Raw genomic sequence first — 20773 nt, forward strand, 5'->3', positions numbered from 1 at the left:
CTTTGATACTTACACTAACATCAGCTAAAGAATAAACTGATAATTTATGCATTTAGATATGTATTTCAATATGTATTTTCAGATTGCGTGAATACCACTAGTCAGATGCTGAGATCTGCTAAGCTAGTTAGCTTTAGCAGGAGTTTAGCTGGAATATTTTTCTCCATCATGCCTGGATCTAGCTACTGCCTCATTTAGGTAGTTATGTGGAATAACTAAGAGTAACTAACAGAGTTCATCACAATGGATATTTTTCATTTACAGACAACAGCTAGGAAAAATCAAGTTAATTTACTTGTAGCTTTAGCAAAAGCTAGCTGCATCTTATTCACTATCTTTTGCTTTATATTGTATTCTAGTTGCTCCAAATGTAAAAACCTCTTTCCACAGACATGATACATTGCTATTGCATCTTTATTATTAAACTAATGACAAAAATATGTTACTATGTTTTGCCTGGGTATGATTTGAAATTTCACAATGCTTTAAGCTCTGAGGGCAAACATAAAAGAAACATGACAGATCCAATTTGCACAATGAAGCTATTGCAGAGTCTTTAAGAATAACCAAGTCCAGCCCTTCCCTAACCGTCGTCATTTTCCCTGTCAGCTCTGCCTGTTATGCAACCACTGGGTGGATGAGTCACTCCAGTTTGCCAAATTCAGCAACGTACGTCTTACATGTGTGCACCCGCTGCTGGTGCAAGTGGAACCTCCAAGTGAGCGCTGAGGCATGGATGATGTATTTCTCAGTGATGCAGATGGGTAACAGGGCCGAAGGAAAAAAAAAAAAGAAGATAAAGAAAAAAGAAAACCTTGTGCTTTGTGTTCGCAGGGGATGGTATGCTGTGCATTTGTGTGTGGTTTTACCTGTCTTAAAATGTTCTCAATTCTGACTAAGAATCCAAAGAAGAAGCAGTGGCTTTCTCACAGAATCAAACACAACCAACACATGACTGCAATTTTCTCAGTTTCTTTCATATATCTTGTTAATGAATAGAATAAAAATCCATAGAAGCACTACACACAGTAACACACAATATGTACATATTCTTTGGGCAGAAATACAGAAAAAAAGCCAAAATAAAAAGTAGAATAATAAAAAGAGAATAAAAAGTAAATTTTTAAAAATGGCATGGCTACCATGATTTGCACTTATGTCAGTGAAATCTCAGAGAGGTTGTCAAACGTAAAAACCAAAATTGTACAAAATGTATGTCGCAAGCAAACGAATAAACAAACAAAAAAAATGGGGTTGGAAGCGCTGATATATGATTGAAATGGAGAAAAACCAAGAGGGATGACAGAAGCTGACTCAAAGAATCAAGTGAAAACTTTCAGGCTTACCTTCCTCAGTCATTGAGTGATAATATTTTAGTTTCCCATAAGTCCCAAGCTCTACAACATCACAGCAAAAGACAAGGGTAAGGCAACGAACACACAGAGAAAAGGAAAAGATTGAACATGACAGAACAACACAGGTCCGCTGGTTCTACATCACATACTGTACAGACACTCACACGGGCACAAGGAGTGACATACAGAAAGACAAAGTCTCTCAGAGTCATCGCTGCATAAGTGCAAAACAGAGCGGCAAGGCTTGAATTACAAATAAAATACATTATATTATTACAGTAACCCAGTCTGATAAAGAGCCTGCCAATGGCACAGGTTAGACGGCTATTAGAGAAGACTTGCGAGAACAGGGGGAGGGGGGAGGGGCTGTCGGTATACTAGAAAAAAAATAAGAGGTTCATACAATGATATATTAAAAAACAAACAGAACGGGAAAGTCAGAAAGAGAATTTACTGGGTCAACATGCAACAAAAAGATGAGTCCTCCTCTCCTCTGCACGCAAGCTTATTCAAAGGCTTGATGATTCGGCATTTTATTTCCACAATGAAACCTGAACAATTAATTTGATTCCCTTACTGTAGCAGTTCTTCTTGCCACAGTAAATAGACGGTCAGCACATCTGCATGATGAATTAGCCGGGAATTCAAACCTGCAGCAACAGCTGAACGTGAAGCAGCAGGACAGAAGACACCTGACCACCAGACTCGACCTCCCCCTCACTGCACTTTGGCTTGGAAAGTCGCCTAAGGATTTCATTTTTCAGCAGTGTTCTGTCCAGTTTTCTCCTCCAGATACTAGTAGAGCTGCTACAAATATGATTTAAAATACTGTTGTGATGCACTGATGTCTATGGCAAAATAAACCTACAGTATTTTCTCAAGAATAAAATCCACTTTTCATCCAAATAACAACATATATTTCTTTCATTTGGCTCAATCTAGCTGTGAAGAAATACACAGCTAGATACAGAACATCGGTACAGGAAAAGTCCCTATAAAAATGGTTGATGGTATGTTCTGTGTGCGCAATGGCGACTCACTGCTTGGACCAAATCCAAAGCTATCTGCATGGCTTGATACCATTAGAAACATGATACAATATTCTCACTTATCTTCGGTGGTTGCTTAATATTTATTTTGAAAGTTGACTCATGAGGTCAGCACTACAAATTATATATGCTAAGCAGGCCTCCAGGAAAGCAGCTCAGCCTCACTTACGATTCTTCCCAGTGGCCACTCGCGGTATTGTAGCCAATGAATCCTCTAGGACCCAAAAAACATTTTCCCCATAGACCACGACTGTTAAAGAGATGTCTGTAAAACAGCAGACAGGACACCTTGAACGGCAAACAAAGCCAATTATGAATCTTAATATTCTCAATTTTTGATCCATGGAACCCTAACCCTAACCCTTGTGTTGTACACCATTGATATGATTGGATATGGCACCTCCTTGAAGTATACCCAAAAGCTAGAAACTTTTCTTGGCATATGCGCCAGGCGACCAGTTTCAATGGACTGAACAGACGCCATCTCCAGTCTCGTCATCATTATGCATCTTTGGTGCTAAGCCACTCTTGGAAACATCCGGTCTACCTACTTTCTCCTATTTCAAGCCTCTATTAGACCAGATCGTCATGGTGATGGAGTACCAAGAGGCTGATCCGAACTTGGCAAACTGTATTTTCCAGGAATAACTCAGGGCACGTGCAGCAGGGGCTGTGCGTAGGGCACACCAAAACAGCCCGGCATGATCGTCATCAATCCTGATTATACATACTGCATTAACTCCTCCAATTAGGGCCCTCTCAGACGCAACACGGTATGAGTTGCACTGCCGATGGTTTCAGTGAACACGATGCAACCGCAGCGTGAGATCACCAAGCGCTACACTCATGCGTATAGGTTAATATTGAAGTTATTAATATCGTCAATTGTCTCTGCTGAGCACATTTTTTTTGAAACTTAAGCTCATTAAAACATACCTGCGCACAACAATAAGACAGGAACATCTGGTGGTCTTCCTGTCATCAGCATCGATGCAGAACTCGCTCAGAAGCCGTCATATAATGACCTCATTAACCACCTTGCAGCCAAATAATGCAGACATGTGCCTCTGTAGAGCCTCCCGCAACTGCTGAGAAATGCCTGTTCTAATACACTGTGCAGACCTTTCTTGGAAAAAGAAAGACTTCCTGGTTATAAAAAGGTTAAGACAATTAAATATGTTTTGTTATTTGGGTAAACTGGCCCATCAACTCTCTTCACAGGCACAGATTTCTAGTTTCATACAAGTTTTGTGCATGTAGTAGGTGTAAAGTACAGTATGCCCACACCCACATGCACTCACACTAATATACAACTCTGCCCAACAGTGGGCGATCACTCCACTCACATGTGAGTGATTATGGTGTGAATCACATGCCAAATGCGAGACTTGGCAGCCCTGAAAACACAATCTAATGAGATGAAAACACATCCTGTTGCAGAGTGTCTTGCTCATCTGCTGCACTCCCAGACAAGTGCCTCAATCCCATGTGATTAGGCGATTTGGGTTTGAAGTGCACCATCACTGTAAGGCCGGCCTCTGAGGGCAATTAACGCACGACACAATCGCCGCCCGGCCCGCACGCTCGCCTGTTTGCTCTCTGCAGCCAGAGAGACAGAGAGGGAGGCTTGTTGTTGTTTACCAGGGGCCCTCTTGTCCTTGCGGTGTGACCTCTAAACCTCTGGTGAGCTGTGTGCTAGAAGTGTGTGTGTGTGTGTGTGCCCGCTCTGTCTGCTGGGGGTTGGGGTGTCAGGGAAATTCACAGCCTGTGCTGGAGCAAAAAGGCTTTTAACATTGATTCTTTCACCCACCCGGCGCAGGGTGAGCTCAGAGGGCGCAGGAGGGGGTGTTACGTGTATGTGTGTGTGTGTGTGTGCGAGTGTGTGTGTTGAGGGATAATGGGTTGATAGGTGCTGGTCGGCTAGTCACAGTTACATAACATACTGGTAGTACGATTATCTATCAAAAGAAAATTTAGGGGACATGTTTTTAAAGGCCGTATTTACTGGATAAAGTGTGGTGCCTCTGCACAATCGTTTTTGAGAAACACACTACTTTGTAGATGAGAAGATCGATACCTTTCCCATTTCTCGAAATGCTAAACTATTCCCTTAAGAAATATACAGAATATTTATTAACGTAGGTGCAGAATTCTGGGGTGGGTACAGGGGTACATCCCCCTCAATATTTAGAACATGCTTTTGTTTTCCTCAATAAAAACATGACGGTAGCAGAAAACTTCTAATTTGTCAAAATTAGACATTCACACTATAAATTGATTCACGAAGATGCAGGAAATTAAGTTTCTGAAGCTCAAAATTTTCTGGTGGAGGACCCGACACACCCTAGCATGTTTTCATTCCCAACTTGTCACATATCGCCACTTGGTCAGTGGATTTTCACATCTACATAAGACACACTAGGTACCCTGGGTTCATCCACTGTTGACATTTTGGGGCACTGTATCAGTTTACGGTTGTTAAAGCATTTTGTTAATTCAAAATTTACAGTCAATTTCACAGGAAATGTACAGTTTCTGCTTGTTCGATGCATACTTTGAACAAGTTTTCAAAATACACAAAATAAAGCATCTCATATTTACGTTTATCTCCTTGTGCAACAAACGTCCATGGTTAGGTTTAGAAAAAAACACCATGGTTCGGCTCAACATTCATACGGGAAGCAAACACCAGGCTCCCAGATGAAAGTCCGGTGTTTGGTGGACCCATCCACCAATCCTCTCATCCACCCTATTGGGACTTCCCAGCTCCTTAAATTATGTTATGAATATTTCATTAATAATAATCTTGTTATAGCGCAAATACAGTATATTATTCATTCCATTTTAAAGATGCTTAAAATGTTTTAGCAGCAGTGTAACCATGAAAGAAATTATTAAAAAGCTACAGCACAACGTCAATATTTTATCTGTATGAATGGAAAATATATTTCCATTGCACATTGGTTGGGAGGTCAGTGACAGTGAGTGCATTATTGAACCATGTTATCAATGGGGCTGGGTCACCACAAAGGCTGCTGGTGGGGGGGCAGCAGCAGTATGGGGCAGGATGAATGGATTCACCTCTTGCACTAAATGGCTGTGACAATAATGTAAAGTCATCGCGTAGAACAATCAGACCCTAAAGTTATTTTGATATCCTTTATTGTTTCCTTGTTTGCTTAATTCATTTCGTCCTTTTAGAGTATAAATTATGTCCTCGCAAAATTAAATACACACATAAAGCTCATTTGCTGCCCTTGAGCTCATTTCCTTCCGTGCCTGCCATCAGAAACTTCCAATGAAACAGCTGGCCGCATCCTCATTTGCCTCACCAGTTTACTCAATAAGTGTACTGTCTGCCAACACGGGTGTATCATGGTTTACCCAAATGACCTTGTCCTCTCGATGCCCAGCCCGTGGAGGTCCTTGGTACGGAGTCTGCTCAATAAAATTGGCCCAGCATTAACAAAGATGCATGGTGAGCGATCTTTCCAGTCGGTGAGATAATGAGCTGCAGGAAAGCATCTGATGAGATCACTGGTCTGTGCCGCCATATTTATAGTGGCGTACTGAACTTTATTATCAGCAGTTAATTTTATGTAGACAGGGGGGGCTGTCAGATATTTAAAATAAACAACAAGGTGAATAATTAATCCTAGGTCGAGTAGATTATTGTTAAAAATCTATGCAGTCCAAACGTGTACTACTACTATGGATACACCGATACCACTGTTACTTTGTTTTTGTCTTTATTTATTCCCCCTTCTGTGCCTGGGTAACAACAAAATCTTCATTATATATTTTTTTTTTAAAACTCATTCAGCCTTTCATTACACTACCTTTGAATGTGCACTAATGCAATCCCACAAATTTATTAATCCTTTAATGTAACATTTCATATAAAACACACCTTTTTAAAAAGAAACTGCTTTAAAAGCCTTTTCTTTCTCCTTCAAACAAACTGTATTTATGCAAGGCTCCTCATAATAGACCTAGGCTATGAAACCAACGACTTATCACACCTTGACGGCACCACTGGCCGCGCACATGTGAGTTGTCGACGGTGACAACGTGTGTCGGCTTCGTCGAGTGTACCAATTGCAGCACAATGCTGGTATATGACAGCAAGAAGACGGGGACCTCGACACTTACAAGGCACATGATGAAGGCTTGCCATGGAAAGAAAGACAAGAGTCAGCCTTCAATGTCCACGTTCGTATCCTTAAAAAAAAAAAAAAAGTCGGGTTTAAACCGGGCTCTGGCTCATAATGATAGTTAAAGGGACGGGCCGGGCTCGGACAGAACATGCACGGGCTCGGGTGGGGTCGGGCTGGATTTTTTAAGCTCTAATTTGAACACATTATGATAACGCTTTAATTTTCCTTCACCCAATACTGAAAAGAGCTTGAACGCATCATACTGTTACTCAATGTGACCTCCGTTAGCCGGTAGTTTGGACCATTCGCTGCTAATAGGTAACGTTAACCAGCTCCCCTCCTGCCAATCTCAACATGGATTTGTTGTTCACAATGCAGCATTATCGGAGAAACAATAGGGAGTGTCCCCTTACGCGTCAATAATGAGTTTACTGCATCATCCTGGCATCCTGGGAAAATCTCTGTTTGTCCCAAAGATGTTTTCTACTATACCTGGGAAAACGTGACACTGTTAGTCCTGAGTGTGACACAACGGAAAAACATCGACCACTGCCACCGGTGAACGTAGTCTTATTTGCCGATGGATGGATGACAGTCAACAAGGTGAATGCCTAATCTCACTAATACTGATTGGCGCATCCCTAACCACTGCTGTATGGTCTGAGGTCATATACAAGCACCCATCGTCTTCCATACTGAGGTCAACCTGGGCTATGGGTATGCAGAGACTCACCACCGCCAGAGTTCACGTCTCAGGGTGATAAATCTTATTGAGGCGCCTGAGCCAAAGGCATGCACACAGCCTGAATTCTGAGTGCTGTTTTGGGAGGCTTGTTTCAGCCATCCGCCGAGGGCTCCGCCGGTAGAGTGAGAGCCACTCTGCCCTTCTCCCTCCCCATCTCTCTTTGTAGTTCAATATTTGATGCCACTCCTAAGTGATATTGTTTGTAGCTCCACGCTGATGGAAAGAAGAGATGTGGACACTTGTGCCGGGAACTAACTGTACCAGACTATTACAATGTTCTCTCTGATGAAAAACAAGCAGGATTAAAGGTCTATTATTAAACTGACGGACATTAGCGATGACGCTAACAAGAAAGCTGTTGTTCTTGGACCTCATTTGGATGCTGAATAATCTACTGTATCTCTTAAGGAGCATCTGAATACTTAAATCGATAACAGTTTGGTGGGAGCAGCTAATTGTAAAAGAGGGGAACAAATTTGAGTCCACTGTAATTAATTGCTGTCCAACTCTTGTTGACTCAGATCCTGACGAAAGGCATGTGAAGAGGACTACGAAAACAGCTGACAACTTTTCTCCATCTGCCACACAAATTCACAAACTAAGCACAATGTTGCCAAGTTGAGAGAGCCGGGACATGAATCTCATTCTTCTTCCTTCACCACTGGCATGTTTAAATGTCTACAGGGTAAAAGACCCCCACAAGTTGGAGTTGGAGGACAACACGGACAGGGGGAACCAAAACCTTTTGGGCCTCCGCCTGTCTCACAGAGAGCAACAATGCAAAGTTAGAGCTAAAGTTCATAAGAGGAGAGAGAGGATTGGGGGAAATGGGGAAAACAATGCAGAAATGGTCACAAAGGGTTTCCAGGGAGAATACATCCACAGAAGAGAATGAGATATTTGAAGGAGAGAATCTGCAGGGATGGACAGTACAGGATTGACATACAGCACAGCGGCGCTGGGGGAAATGTATACATAGGGGACACGTTGGGCAAGAGAGTTGCGTCCAGGCTGTTGAAATGAGAACAAACAGATTTTTTTTGAGGGTGGGAGGAGGATACGGAAATTAGAGTAGTAACTCACCAGAGTCAGCAAATTCTGAGGGGACAGTAAAAGAAAGAGAGATAGGAAGACAGAAACAGAGACAAGATAAATCCAGGTGATATTTAGTTTGATAGCGCACATTGAATCATTGATAGGTATTATTCCAAGGTAAGAGTTAATATTGAAAAAAAATGGAGCTTAAAGTAATTTGATACTTTGGGAAATATGCTTTTTTGCTTCATTGCTGAGAGTTAGATGAGAAGACTGATACCACTCTCATGTCTGTCCCAGTGACTCTATGGACAACACGTCTCCACTTCCTCCCACTTTTCAAAAATGAAGCCCTAATATCCTGGACACGGCTGCTGCCATCTTGTGCTGGTGACATCAGTGGGAGCCAGTTTCCACCATCTGACCAATCGAGAGCAGCGGTGTTAATTGCGTGCACTCGATTGGCACACAAAGTTGTCAATCATGATGTCAAACTTATCAGAAAAAAGAAAATTTGACTAACCATCAGCGTGATAAGAACTACTTTTTAGTTTGGCCATGCTAACATGGAGGGGAAGGGGTTTCTGACCTATTATACAGCCAGCCAACAGGGGGCGACCAAGATGTTTTGGCTTAACTTTTGGGGAACTGTCATGTCGTTTATTTTATTAAACAGTCTATAGTGTGTACAATAAAAATGGGGGCGGGGCCGGGGAGAGCTTAGCTTAGCTTAGCACAAAGATTGGATGCAGGGGCAAACAGCTTGCCTGGTTCTGTCCACAGGGAAGAAAATCCACTACCACTTTTAAAGTCATTAACAATATTTTGCTTGTTTAGTCCATACAAAAAACAAAGTATGAAAAGGAAGTTGTGGTAGACTCCTGTCTCCCAGTAAAACCACAATAAGCTTAGTTTAGCATAAAGACAACTTCCATCTTCACACCGTTTTAGGAGTTAATGAGCTACCTTTAGGGGAGCATTTTCCCAAATTAAAGCAAGCTGTCCCCCCCTGATTCCAGTCTTTATGCTAAGCTAAGCTAACCACCACCTGGCTGAGAGTAAATATCAGAGTGGTATCAACTTTATTATCTAACTCTCGGAAAGACAGCGAATAAGCGTGTTTCCCAAAATGTCTATTTCTTAAAGAGAGATACACATGCATGGCCAATGACACAATGACAGACACACAAACATTAACCAAGGTTTTTCCTGCATTAAACATTTAAAATTATGTTGCCTAACCAAAATCTGGCCGTGTTTACAGATATTAAACTTCCATGTGTTGCATTAAATGTATTACTGCCAGCTGTGACGGTAAAAAGACGATGTAGCAGGATAATACTCTCAATTAAATTTATTTGGTTGGCCACAATACAGATCAAAAACTGTAGGAGGAAAGGAGCAATAAAGGAGTGAAGAGGATTTTAACCAGGAAAAACCCTATAGACACAAACATACACACACAAACACACACTCACGCACACACACACCCCTCAAACTACCCCCACTCTTAACTTAACCAGTTCCCAGCACTGGCAAAACAACCTCAGACTTTCCTTCGGCTCGGAAGCGCAGGCGACTTTATTTTGAGAGATGTCTATAAAAAATGTATGGACCGAGTCCTGCCAGCCCCCCCTGGCCCCGATGAGCTTCACTTAAAGCACTAAGAGCACGCAAGGACAAACAGCACAGCCTCCGCCTTTGATGGATGCACCTGTTCGTCTCTCTTCACGCTGCTAGCTCACCAACAAAATGCTCCTTTGCATTAATGATATCAGTAAATGTGCATAGAGCACGGTCACTAATCCCGACCTTTATTACGGTTATGGATCAATGACGTGACTTAAGGTATCAAATGAAGGAGGCATGTGATGAGCGTATTTTATAATGCACTCGAGGCTAATATCATTGTAATCATTGTAATGTGTGAAAACGTCCAACATGCTATGTGGAAAATTACACATTCAGATTATACCGAAGCCCAAAGTGTTGCTTTTGTTCTCTTCAGTAATTTATTCAAACCTCGTGTCATGTCACACTGTAGTTGTTGTTTCAGTGCATTCATTTCCAGTCGGTAATTTGCCAAAAGACTCATCAGTCAAATCTGGTGTAACATCCTCACATTTCTGCTGCGTTCATTCTGAAGCACAGTGTGACTTTAGAGCATTTTAAAATACACTTTAAAGAAACAACATATTCATAAACACAAAGTAAATTAATTTTGAGATCGCTTTTAGATGCTTTTTAGTGATTTAGACACAAACACAAACATTCATGTACAATCCAGTCTATTAATCTTCATACCAAACAAGCAGTAAATATTTCAGTCTAGTATCATCCGTGCATGTTAGATGCACCTTAAAAGACCACATGATAAATGACCCACTCTTGAACATATAAAATTGGCCATACAGACTTCCATTCCCTCAGCAGGCTGTGATTTACATTTTAATCACTGAGATGGAAAGATGAATACACTCAGAAACAGGACGCCTTGGATTCAGTGTACAACAACGAGTTGATGCATGTTAATGGGCACTTTAAGGCCCGTCTCGGCACAGCTTATTAATCTTTCCTGAGCTGAATCATTCTGGGCTTGGCTTTCAAGGAATGTAAAGTCATTTACGGAGAAAGCTGAAATGCCTCCTCACTACAGAGCAGACGTCTGCTAATGTATTTAGTCTGATCATTGCTTTATGCTTACAAATGGCTCTTTGGCCTTGTTCTATGTGGTATTCTTTTTCCTGTGACAACACTGACGCTGATGCTTTTAATCAAACTACATACACTGTAGATATATTTCTATGAAAACTAAAGGGAACTGGGAATAACACTCACATCATACAGTAAACAGGCATTAGCATTCAACATTAATATTCATTTTTTAAGGATTAGGACTCATCACATCATGAGATACTGCTTCTAATTCAAAGACCTTTCGCTAAAGCTAAAAAAAGAAGACACTATAATGACTAAATTCTTCAAACCCGTGTTGCATGTTTGCTCCCGTTAATGTGATCTTTTTCCTTTGCCTTCGTCTCCTCGTGGTGCGTTGAGAATGGGATGACACCGCACCTCCCCCAGCGTATTAACATATTCATCCACTGCGTCGAGCACTGACACTGCCGTTTTACATTTCCTTTAGCTAAGCTAATAGGCCTTGATCTTGGATTAAAGGAAAATGATCTTCCACCTCAGCTGGGCTCTGACACAGCATCAAGCTCGCCATGTCTTGTGCAGACTATTTTTAAAAAGGGATCAATTCAGCCTGGGCATATTGGGGCTACAGTAGAAGTACATTCTAAATGTTAATGATGACACTGTATTTGAAGGGGACTGTAACATGGGGTACTTGTGTATGGATGAAAGCCAATATTTCTCACTTTGACTGTGGACTGAATTAAAAAACTTTGCCAAAAACACCATATGGATGCTCGGCGCTGTTACTTGCAGCCAAGAATGAGAGCTCAAGTTCAGGTCGTGAGCATCTTTTATGTGCTCATAACACTTTTCTGCCAGTAAAGATCTTGAATTTTTGGTTTCTGTACATTTCCGTCCATCTGGAAACAGAATTTAGGTCATTTTAAGAGAAACAGACAAGAATGATGACAAGTGCGAGAGAAGATCAACCTGAAAATAGACAATTACAGAGAGGAAAAAGAACATCTGTGCTATACATCCTGCATGATATGAGAAACTGATCACCGGAGAGCTCTGTGTGTAGTTCGTCTGACTGTCTTACCTTCACTTAAAGGGTCCAACGTGTGAATCATCAGCTGGAAAATGCTGTTCCTCATCAAGCTGTTGTGCAGGGAGGCGGAGCTACCCCCCCTCTGAAGCCGAGGCCTGGCCTGTGAGAGGACAAACAAGGTGTCAATCAAAGATCCTCCTGCCTGGAATGGGAATTTTTTACCTATGACGGTTCCTAGTAGCAAAAAATATTTTACTTCAGTCCAACAACTAGTTCTTATTTCTGTCATTAAGCACATATGCTGATATTAACATCATTCTATCAATTGTAAGCACTTTACTGGAGCCATTTCTAATCCAAGCTGTTTGGAATATGATTCCCTAATCCTCTTTTGCATAAAACCCCTAAGCGGAACCTGCAACCCATAAAATGCCTCAGCTTCTTAAAAAATATAAGCCCTATGGGTTGAGACGGACATTCACAGTTTAAGTGGCATGTGAGTTCTGTCTCCCAAAACAACCCCCGCCAAGGTCACTCCAGCAGTTGCAGCTGAACCCGAGAACTGTGGGAAATTAGGCACCGATGGCTGGCGGCAGCTGTTTGGAATGCGTCCACCTTTGGCTGCCCACAGGTGACGCGTAGGCACAGGAGGTGTCAGGTACTAATTCACAGGCCCATATGGGTGTGAGCGGGAAGGCGAGGGAGACACGTAGACTGGCTTCTCGGTGTAACCCTGAAGATTCTCCTTCTGCTGCTCTCTTTTATCTGCTTCCTTTGCAATCCGGATGAAAACACAACACTCTGTTGTGCTTTTTGGAAGTATAAAAGCATTCGAAGAGTCTGCCATTTTCCAAACACATGCTCCTTCCTCTGTTGTCTTTTGCATGCTGTGTACAAACTGTAACTGTTGGAAAAAAAGGGCTTCAGAAAGCAGACGGCGCTACTCTCTGCACACAGGGAGGCTGAAGGTTACAGATAACAGTGTACATGTCTTGTTCACAGTATGGTGGGAGAAACACAAGTTACACTGCTACGTCTACACAGAAACAGGGACAAACACAGAAGCAGACGGGAAGAGTGTCAATCAGACAGGACCTACCGACAACTTGCCGTCATCCTCCGGCGCCCCAGGACTTGCCTTCTCATCCAACACAGAGAGAAGAAGAAGTAAAAGGGGGGAGGGGGAGGGAGAGAAAGAGAAAACAGGACATTGATGTGAAGCATGCCGCACGCAACCACACAGACAGGACGAGAAAGACGAAAGAGACATTACAGGGGTGGTGATGACTGACTGTGATGTCAGTGGACAAGACTTGAGGGACAGATTCCTCCCCGCTGCTGTGCATGCCTACTGTGTCACTCACAAGCTGTGCAAGACTGGATTGTCTGCTTGAATATTCTTGGAATTCAGTCAAAAATATCACTTCAATTTCACTCGTCTGAGTGAAGGATGTCAACTGAAGAACTATCAGAACTTCTGACGTATCTTGCTACTCACTCTGTAAAAGTAGAGTGAAGTAATGATGAAAAGGGTTTAAAGGAAGCTACTGTTTTCACTAGAGCCGCAGAAAAAATATAGTCAGCCAATAAATTACCTCCATGATGTCTTTTTTATGGTAAATATGAAGCTGGTTAGCTTAGCTTAGCACAGAGATTGTAATCTAGCAGGGGGAACCTCGAATAGGGCTACTGGATGATTCGATCTAAGGAGCCTGATTTCAACGCCAATCTCCGAATTGAATCACCCCATTGGGAAAGGTGGGTCATGAAACAAAGGATTCTTCCATGCGGGCTACATGGGGGTACTAAATGTCTGATTTAACATAGATTTGCTTGGTCTTAGCCTTTTTTGGAATACATTCATAAATCTGAGCACTCACACAAGAACGCAGCACAAGCAGTGCACTAAATATGTTTCTCTTTCTGACTCTTTAAAGGCCTTGACACACCGAGCCAACGGTCAGCCATTGGTCAATGTCGGGCCTTCAGTGAGCGTCTGTCACCTCAGTTTGTGTGGTGTGACTAAAGTCAAGAGAGCATGAGATTGAAACAAACTTGTCATGTAAGGTAAGAGGTAATTTTTTAGCCCTTGAGGTCTTCGCCAGAAACTGTAATTGTTACATTGCTTATGTGCTAACTGGCTAACTAGCATCTTAAATCTGTCCTGTCCGTCTTCCTGTTTCCCTTTTTGAATGACAAATGCAGCCACAGGCGTTACAAGGTGAAGCAACAGTTGGCTTTCGTCGCCGCAAGTTCTTTGATGTCAGTTTGGTGTGTCTGGACATTAAAAGAAAGTCTGTCTGTTGGTCTATTAATCTCCTCTGCTCTGTTTCAGAATGAACAGTACCACACGTAAAACACACCACTACAAACAGCAGAGCTGAATGGAACATATCCCACTGTAAAACAAGTCCTTGTGCCAAGTCAAGATGATAAATTGTTTCATTGAGTGTTTCAGTTCTTTTGTCTGGCGTGGAAAAATAGAAACCAATGTTACAAATGAGAATATGGATCAGTGAGCAAATAACCCCTAACAAACACATGTTGATGATCAGTCGTCAATAGGCAAGACCTGACTAGTCATATCCGATGATGTAAATTCTTAGTTGGGGACAACCCTAGAAACAGAACAGCAAGCCTGGCTCTATTCAAAGCCACCAAATCCATCTACAAGCACCTCTAAAGCTCACTCATCAACACATTATGTTTTACTTTAATAGAAAAAACATGACTTTAAGTTAACTAACTGTGACCCTAGTGGTCTAGAAACTCTTAAAACTTTGTCCTGCAGGTTCAGTCCTGCCAGTTTTAATGTGATAACTTTGCCTCTGAGAGTGGGCACGTGCCAGATCGAACCAAAGACTTTTAACAGTCACTCAATTCTCTGCCATCACTCTCAGCGGGCCTATCTGGCATGTGCAGTACTGTAACATCTATTTTTGAAACAAAAGCCTCTCACCAACTGACTGAACTGCGCTCTCTTCATCTCCAAAAATGTGCGTGTGTCGCTTAAGGCCTCTGTTTCTAGGAACAAACACAAAGCTTTTGTTCAGATCTCAGCATATCAAGGCTTTGTTTCACAGCCTACACGGCGTTCAGACAAAAATGTTTAAATGTGAAGTGTGGAGGCACTGTGTGTGTGTGTGTGTGTGTGTGTGTGTGTGTGTGCGTGTGTGTGTTGATAAAGTGCACAATGCCAAACGAAATGCAGAAATTATCCAGTTTGATCTTGTGAGTGTTTAAAAATTCAGGGCAAACGTACACATTTTGAGACACGGCCTTGGGGCTTGTCAACCCAGTCATTCATTTGCATGCTAAATGACGCCACACTGCACTGAATATCAAATCTCTTGATCTCAGCGCAGGGAGGAGGAGTGTGGTGTCAACTCCGGTTCATGAGGTGAAAGCTTACACGGGTGTTAGCATTCATCCCAACAGATTTCAAAAAGAAAATTTAATTGTTTATCTTTTGTTTATTTGCCAAAATTATGAACTCACTAAATCATATAAAATCACCTGGACTTGAAAGAACTTTTAATGGGTCTCATTTTGCAAAAGTCCACCACTGCAGTCACTGTGAATGTCAGTACCCGATGTGTCCCACTGTTTCTGTTTAACAGCCCATAATTTACCATACATTAGGTTTGCCTCTGTATAGCTACAAAAAAATTACAGAAACGAGGGATCTGAAATTAAACATTTGCCAAAGCAGAAGATGAGCTAATCCTGAGATTTTCCACAGAGCTATTCAACTATAACCTCATTTTTTCCCCCATTTCATATCTTCAGGGTAATTCCCTGCACACTCGAGGTATAATTATTCTATTTAACTCCCTATCACCCTCCTCAGAGGCAAAGTCAGGAGGGCTAGGAGAGAACAGGTGAATGTGCCAGATAGAGATTACGACGTGGGTCATTCATTAAGCCAGCGTTAAATATTATGACTAATAATCACATAGGGAGATTAGTATGTTCTCTGGAGTTTGTGTGTTCTCTAATACCGGCGGCTCTGCCTTCCAGTTCTTACGTAATGTCACATCAGGATCATTCTTGGAAGAGGATCAGCTGAGGGAGATAAATGTCCCTCTGCAGCCGCACGCATGTAACGCCATGTTACGGAGAATTATCGATGGAGAGTGTGACATCATGCAACAGCGCTTCCGCTTTCAACAATCAAATTGCCCACAGCTTAAAGACGGAGGGGGGGGGCGTTACTTTCGGAGGAATCTGAGCACATTGGTGGAACGCTGAAAGCAGAGCTGGAAGGACTGACTTTCGAACATCAGCGGCGGATTATAGGTCTTCTCATATGCAATCTGAGTGCACAAAAGGGGTCTATTTCTGGATGAGTTTGATTTGCATTTCCTTTATGCTTCGACATCCAAGTCAAATTACACAGGAGAATAATAGCTTCTTTATTTTTTTCTTTTTTTTTTTTACACACTTTCTCGTATGCAAATGGCAGAGTGTGATTAAATCCATCATAGCTGTGCTTGATCCTTCAAATCCTTCATATACCCTGGATATATAAAGAATTGTGATAACAGCAATCAGCATTACATTTCATAAATCTTATGAGCCACTTTCCATAACACTTTGATTTAATTTCCTTTTCAGCACTGCTAGGTTTTCTGACAGTTTGTAGGGAATTGAATTTCAAAATCTAAATGTGGATCATATGAAAGTAGGGACCATCATCTGAGATACTGGGACCTCATTACAGAAGAATAGCCTAACTGCTTGTCCTATCTTCCTATTACAGAAGCAATTCCAAGAGGTGGGACCAATTCGTTGTTTTGAAAGTCACAAGTAAGTTTTAAGTTTTTGCACTCAGGTCCCAAGTGGAGACTAAAAGGTCCCTAAAAAGTACAGTAAAGACCAACAAGCTCCAAATCAAGTCCAGAATCCTAAACTTTAAATTTTGAGTCTTAAACAAGTCATAATGCACTCTTTACTAAATGCAATGCAATTTTAACAATAAATTTACGAAAATCATGATAGCGTCTTATAATTTGTATTTTTTTTTTAGAATAAGTTTGTTTAAAAGCTACTTAGTTGTTAAGCTAACATTAGCTTTGCATTAGCTTGCTAACTATGCTAATATTAGCTTCAACTTACTGCTCTTTGTGCACCTTCAAATGTTGAACAAAGTTGGAAGTTGTTGCGTCTCTGTCTGTCTGTATTTTTCAACCCACATGTTTTGCATACTGTAATTTGTTTTTTTGTTTTGTTGACCACCACAGTTTTTATACTCAAACAAAATTATCTTTGGTATAATTTTTATTGGTGTTAATACGTTTCTGCTGTTAAGCTAACGTTGGCTACGGATTAGCTTCCTAACTATGTTAATATTAGCCTAGACTTTTCTTTGTGCACCTTCAAATGACGAACAAAATCATTTTTGGTATAATTTTTTTCCAACTGGTGCTCACAAATGTAACATTAGCTCCTCATGGTTCTCTCCTGCAACTTGACTGGAGGTTGTTGGAGTGGTTCAAACAAAGTGGATTAATGCTGCGTTCCAGGCAAGTTTCTGAGCCCATAAGTCACCACTTCAAGTCACGACTCACGACTTCATAGCTTTTCAGGCAAGTCACGCCAAACTCTCAAAGCAACATGGCGGACGGTGCGGGGTTTATGTTTGTTTATGATCACTTCTGTCACCAAAGGGGCCAGTTCCTTGCTCAATTGAGTGAAACGGAGAAACTGCGCATAAGGTCACAGATGCTATTATACTTTTTATTTTACGTTATCTGTGTGTTTGGAAACGTATATTGTATTGATTTTTTTCTTGCACTGGAAACCAGCTGTTAGAGCGGCTGCCAATAATGCGTTAACATTAGGGTTATTTTATGTCTATTTCTCACTGTGTATCACCTGCATCAACACCTCATCCATAGGGCTGCCTTTGTTGTTTAGAGGAGTAAGGTAATTGGTTTAGAGGGCTGTGTGACGTCAGAAAGTGTAACTGGGAGTACATCGATCTGGTACGAGTTCACGGGTGGTAAGTTACGGGTTTGACTGCCGTTCCAGTGCACTTTCACAGGTAGAAGGTTGTAAAAACATGAGTTACAGGTTCCCTGGAATGCAGCATAAGTGTCAGCTTGTTGGGAATGAATAGTTTTAATGGAAGATGATTCAAGAAATGAAGGGAAATCAATTGATCCATGGCACAATTTTTAAATAGCATACTTTTTGATCTTTGGGCTTGAGAATTTTCAAGTCAAAAGGCTCAAGTCCAAGTGAAGTCGAGTTGCAGGTCTTCTTTTTATTTTGTCGGGTCTAAAGTCATCAAATTTGCGACTCAAGTCTGACTCGAGTCCAAGTCATGTGACTCAAGTGCACACCGCTGGCAATTCTTAAACTCAATGCTGTGTCCTATCTTATTTCAGACCTCCTATCTTACCATAAGAAATAATAACTATACCTGTAAACTTGATTCTTCAAATGGCACTCTAGTATTTATGTTTAGAATGTACCGGTAGGCTTCTCGAGATGGACAAGAAATAATATAAACAGCTCTCTGGCTAGCTAGCTTGCTATCATGGACAAAAGGGCATTCAATTAGCTACGAGGAATCAGGGGCAGTGACTGTGTCGGTGGAGGAGACAAAACCCCACGTCTCATTATTTTTTATTTTAATTAATTCCAATTAATTAATCTGAATTATTTCATGTGATTTAAAGAGTATTGTGGTTTGGGTAGCCTTCAATCATAATATTTCAGTGTTCATGTTGTTCCCCATCTTCACTGTCATTGCCATACAGATCATTTTTGGGGGCTATTTTGAATTTCAGACAGGGTCTATGCCATCATAACTTAAGATCTCAAACATGGGAAATCTCTACATTAGATGCTTCTGAAATAGCTAAATTCCTATGGTGGGACAAGACAGGAATTTCCCCAAAATGAAGTTAGTCAACATGTTTCTGTAACACCAAAAATCCTAAATGTCATCCTAAACTAAGATAAGATAGCATTTCAGACTTGGGAAGCTTCTGTAATGAGGCCCCTGCTTCTCAGTGTCACATTTGGTCCTACTGTCATTAAAATACACCACTTACTGTTATTTCCAAAGCAATAAATTATCCCTTCAAGACTCAAGTGGCATCACATAAATGTTTTGGGATTCTCACAAGTACGGCACTGAATGAATCATCTCATTAATACAGTGAGAAATTTGGACAAGGGAATTAATGAGTGTGATGGAGAAACTTTTCAAGTATCTACTAACCCACACACACTTTACCTAAGTTTATACAATACAGAGTCGGAACTTAATTTCGGCGCTTTAGCTTTTGTTTTTTGGTCGAGGTAATTGAAAATATTCTGACATCTGTATGATATTAAGCTACTTTTACTATAAATGACAAGCAAGCCCAAAAAGGTTCTTTACAATGAAATTTAGTGGTTGTCAAAATGTAATGCTGAGAAGAATAATGTGTACAAACCAAGAGTTAAGCTAGACAGACCAGCGTGTTGAGACAAAGGTTGCTTTACAGTAGATGTGACATTCCTTGCGTGATAACTTCTTAAATATTGAAGCTGTAGTAGATGTGCTATAAATAAACCATCTGTGAGCCTGTGCATGTACAGATATGTGAAATCCAGACTGCCTGCCTTGTAAAGCAAACTTGCAAAGTGAAATCTTGCACTGCTCCAGCCGTTTGCCTGCACATGCTTACAGTAGGCAGCCTGTCTGTCAGAGCATGACAGAACACCCTTCGAGATTTGTCCATCTAGATCCTTCGTGTTAAAGCTAAACTGTTGAGCAGCACGACTGAGCACCAGCTCCTTCTCTTCCCCCCCTTTCCCGTTTTGCCTGGAGACGATAATGATGATCTTCAAGGAAAGGAGGGAAAAGATGCACAACAAGTCAAGAAGCCATCCACTTGCTAATTAGTAACCCCTTCATTTTTCTAACAAGCAGAACTAATTACAGGAGCTGCCACGACGCTGATTTCCCACAAGGCAGTGCTCACCAGGACTAAGCCAAAATTGCTTCCTCTTACTCCCTTTGCTCCTCCCGTGAACCAATGAGACTCAGGCTTTTGGGAGACAAATAGGGGAACAAAAACTGCAGTGTCATTTTTGCAAGTGAATGTAATCACCAAAAGCTGGGTTTGATCAGGAACAAGTCATTTCCCTATCAGTGCTCCATGTGCTCGTAGTGTAAAAAGTGAATCCTGAGTCAGTAATAATGTCCCAGAAGTGATTTATTCACTTATTCAGCACACTGAATGTGCAACGTAATGTTTTAGGTGGAATAATGACCTCCTCCAAACCTGATCAAATCTGTAGTTTGTCGCTCCTGTCAGATCAGAGCTGGTTTTGATCTGCGGATGCTGTAAACAATAAAAGGCTGAACAGGGTTCTTTGTTTTTGAGACTGTAGCAAACAATGAGCAGAAGTTTCTTCCTGGAGTCTGCATTTATATTCTGCAGCGCGTCCACTGTGCTCCTGCTGCAGCACTCTCTGCCCCAGATTTTTTTTTTTTTTTTTTAGCTGGCCTCTCCTGTTTACCTGCATGACCTAAGAGTTTTTTGATGAAGTTATTTTCTTGTCTTTTGTTTGGCTTCAGCTGAATCAGACCTGGTCTTACTGTCTCATCAGTTCGTGATTCATTTTACAGAGAGCAGCGGTTCTCAGCGGGGATGATTGGACTGAACTCAATCGTTGACAGTGGTCCAAATCTCGTCGCCCAGAGGCAACGGGGCAGTCGTGCTTTTTCCAGGTATTGG

The 20773-nt window shown here is 41.5% G+C and overlaps 1 protein-coding gene across 8 annotated transcripts in view; it reads right to left on the reverse strand.

Annotated features, from left to right (window-relative positions):
* The window catches only part of slc24a2a (solute carrier family 24 member 2a), a 60409-nt gene that overhangs the window by 21047 nt on the left and 18589 nt on the right, over positions 1 to 20773 (reverse strand). For 2 of the 8 annotated variants that reach the window (XM_078164213.1, XM_078164214.1), the window contains exons 3-6: positions 13132 to 13178; positions 12084 to 12192; positions 8390 to 8404; positions 1347 to 1397 (exon numbers count right to left, since the gene is read on the reverse strand). In XM_078164213.1, the coding sequence (XP_078020339.1) occupies positions 1347 to 1397; positions 8390 to 8404; positions 12084 to 12192; positions 13132 to 13178 (222 nt within the window). The remainder of the gene's footprint in view (positions 1 to 1346; positions 1398 to 8389; positions 8405 to 12083; positions 12193 to 13131; positions 13179 to 20773) is intronic. The other 6 variants (XM_033609656.2, XM_078164215.1, XM_033609657.2 and 3 more) reach the window with 6 other exon arrangements.

The sequence above is a fragment of the Epinephelus lanceolatus genome, chromosome 22, assembly GCF_041903045.1.
Source record: "Epinephelus lanceolatus isolate andai-2023 chromosome 22, ASM4190304v1, whole genome shotgun sequence".
NCBI classification, from domain to species: Eukaryota; Metazoa; Chordata; class Actinopteri; order Perciformes; family Serranidae; genus Epinephelus; species Epinephelus lanceolatus.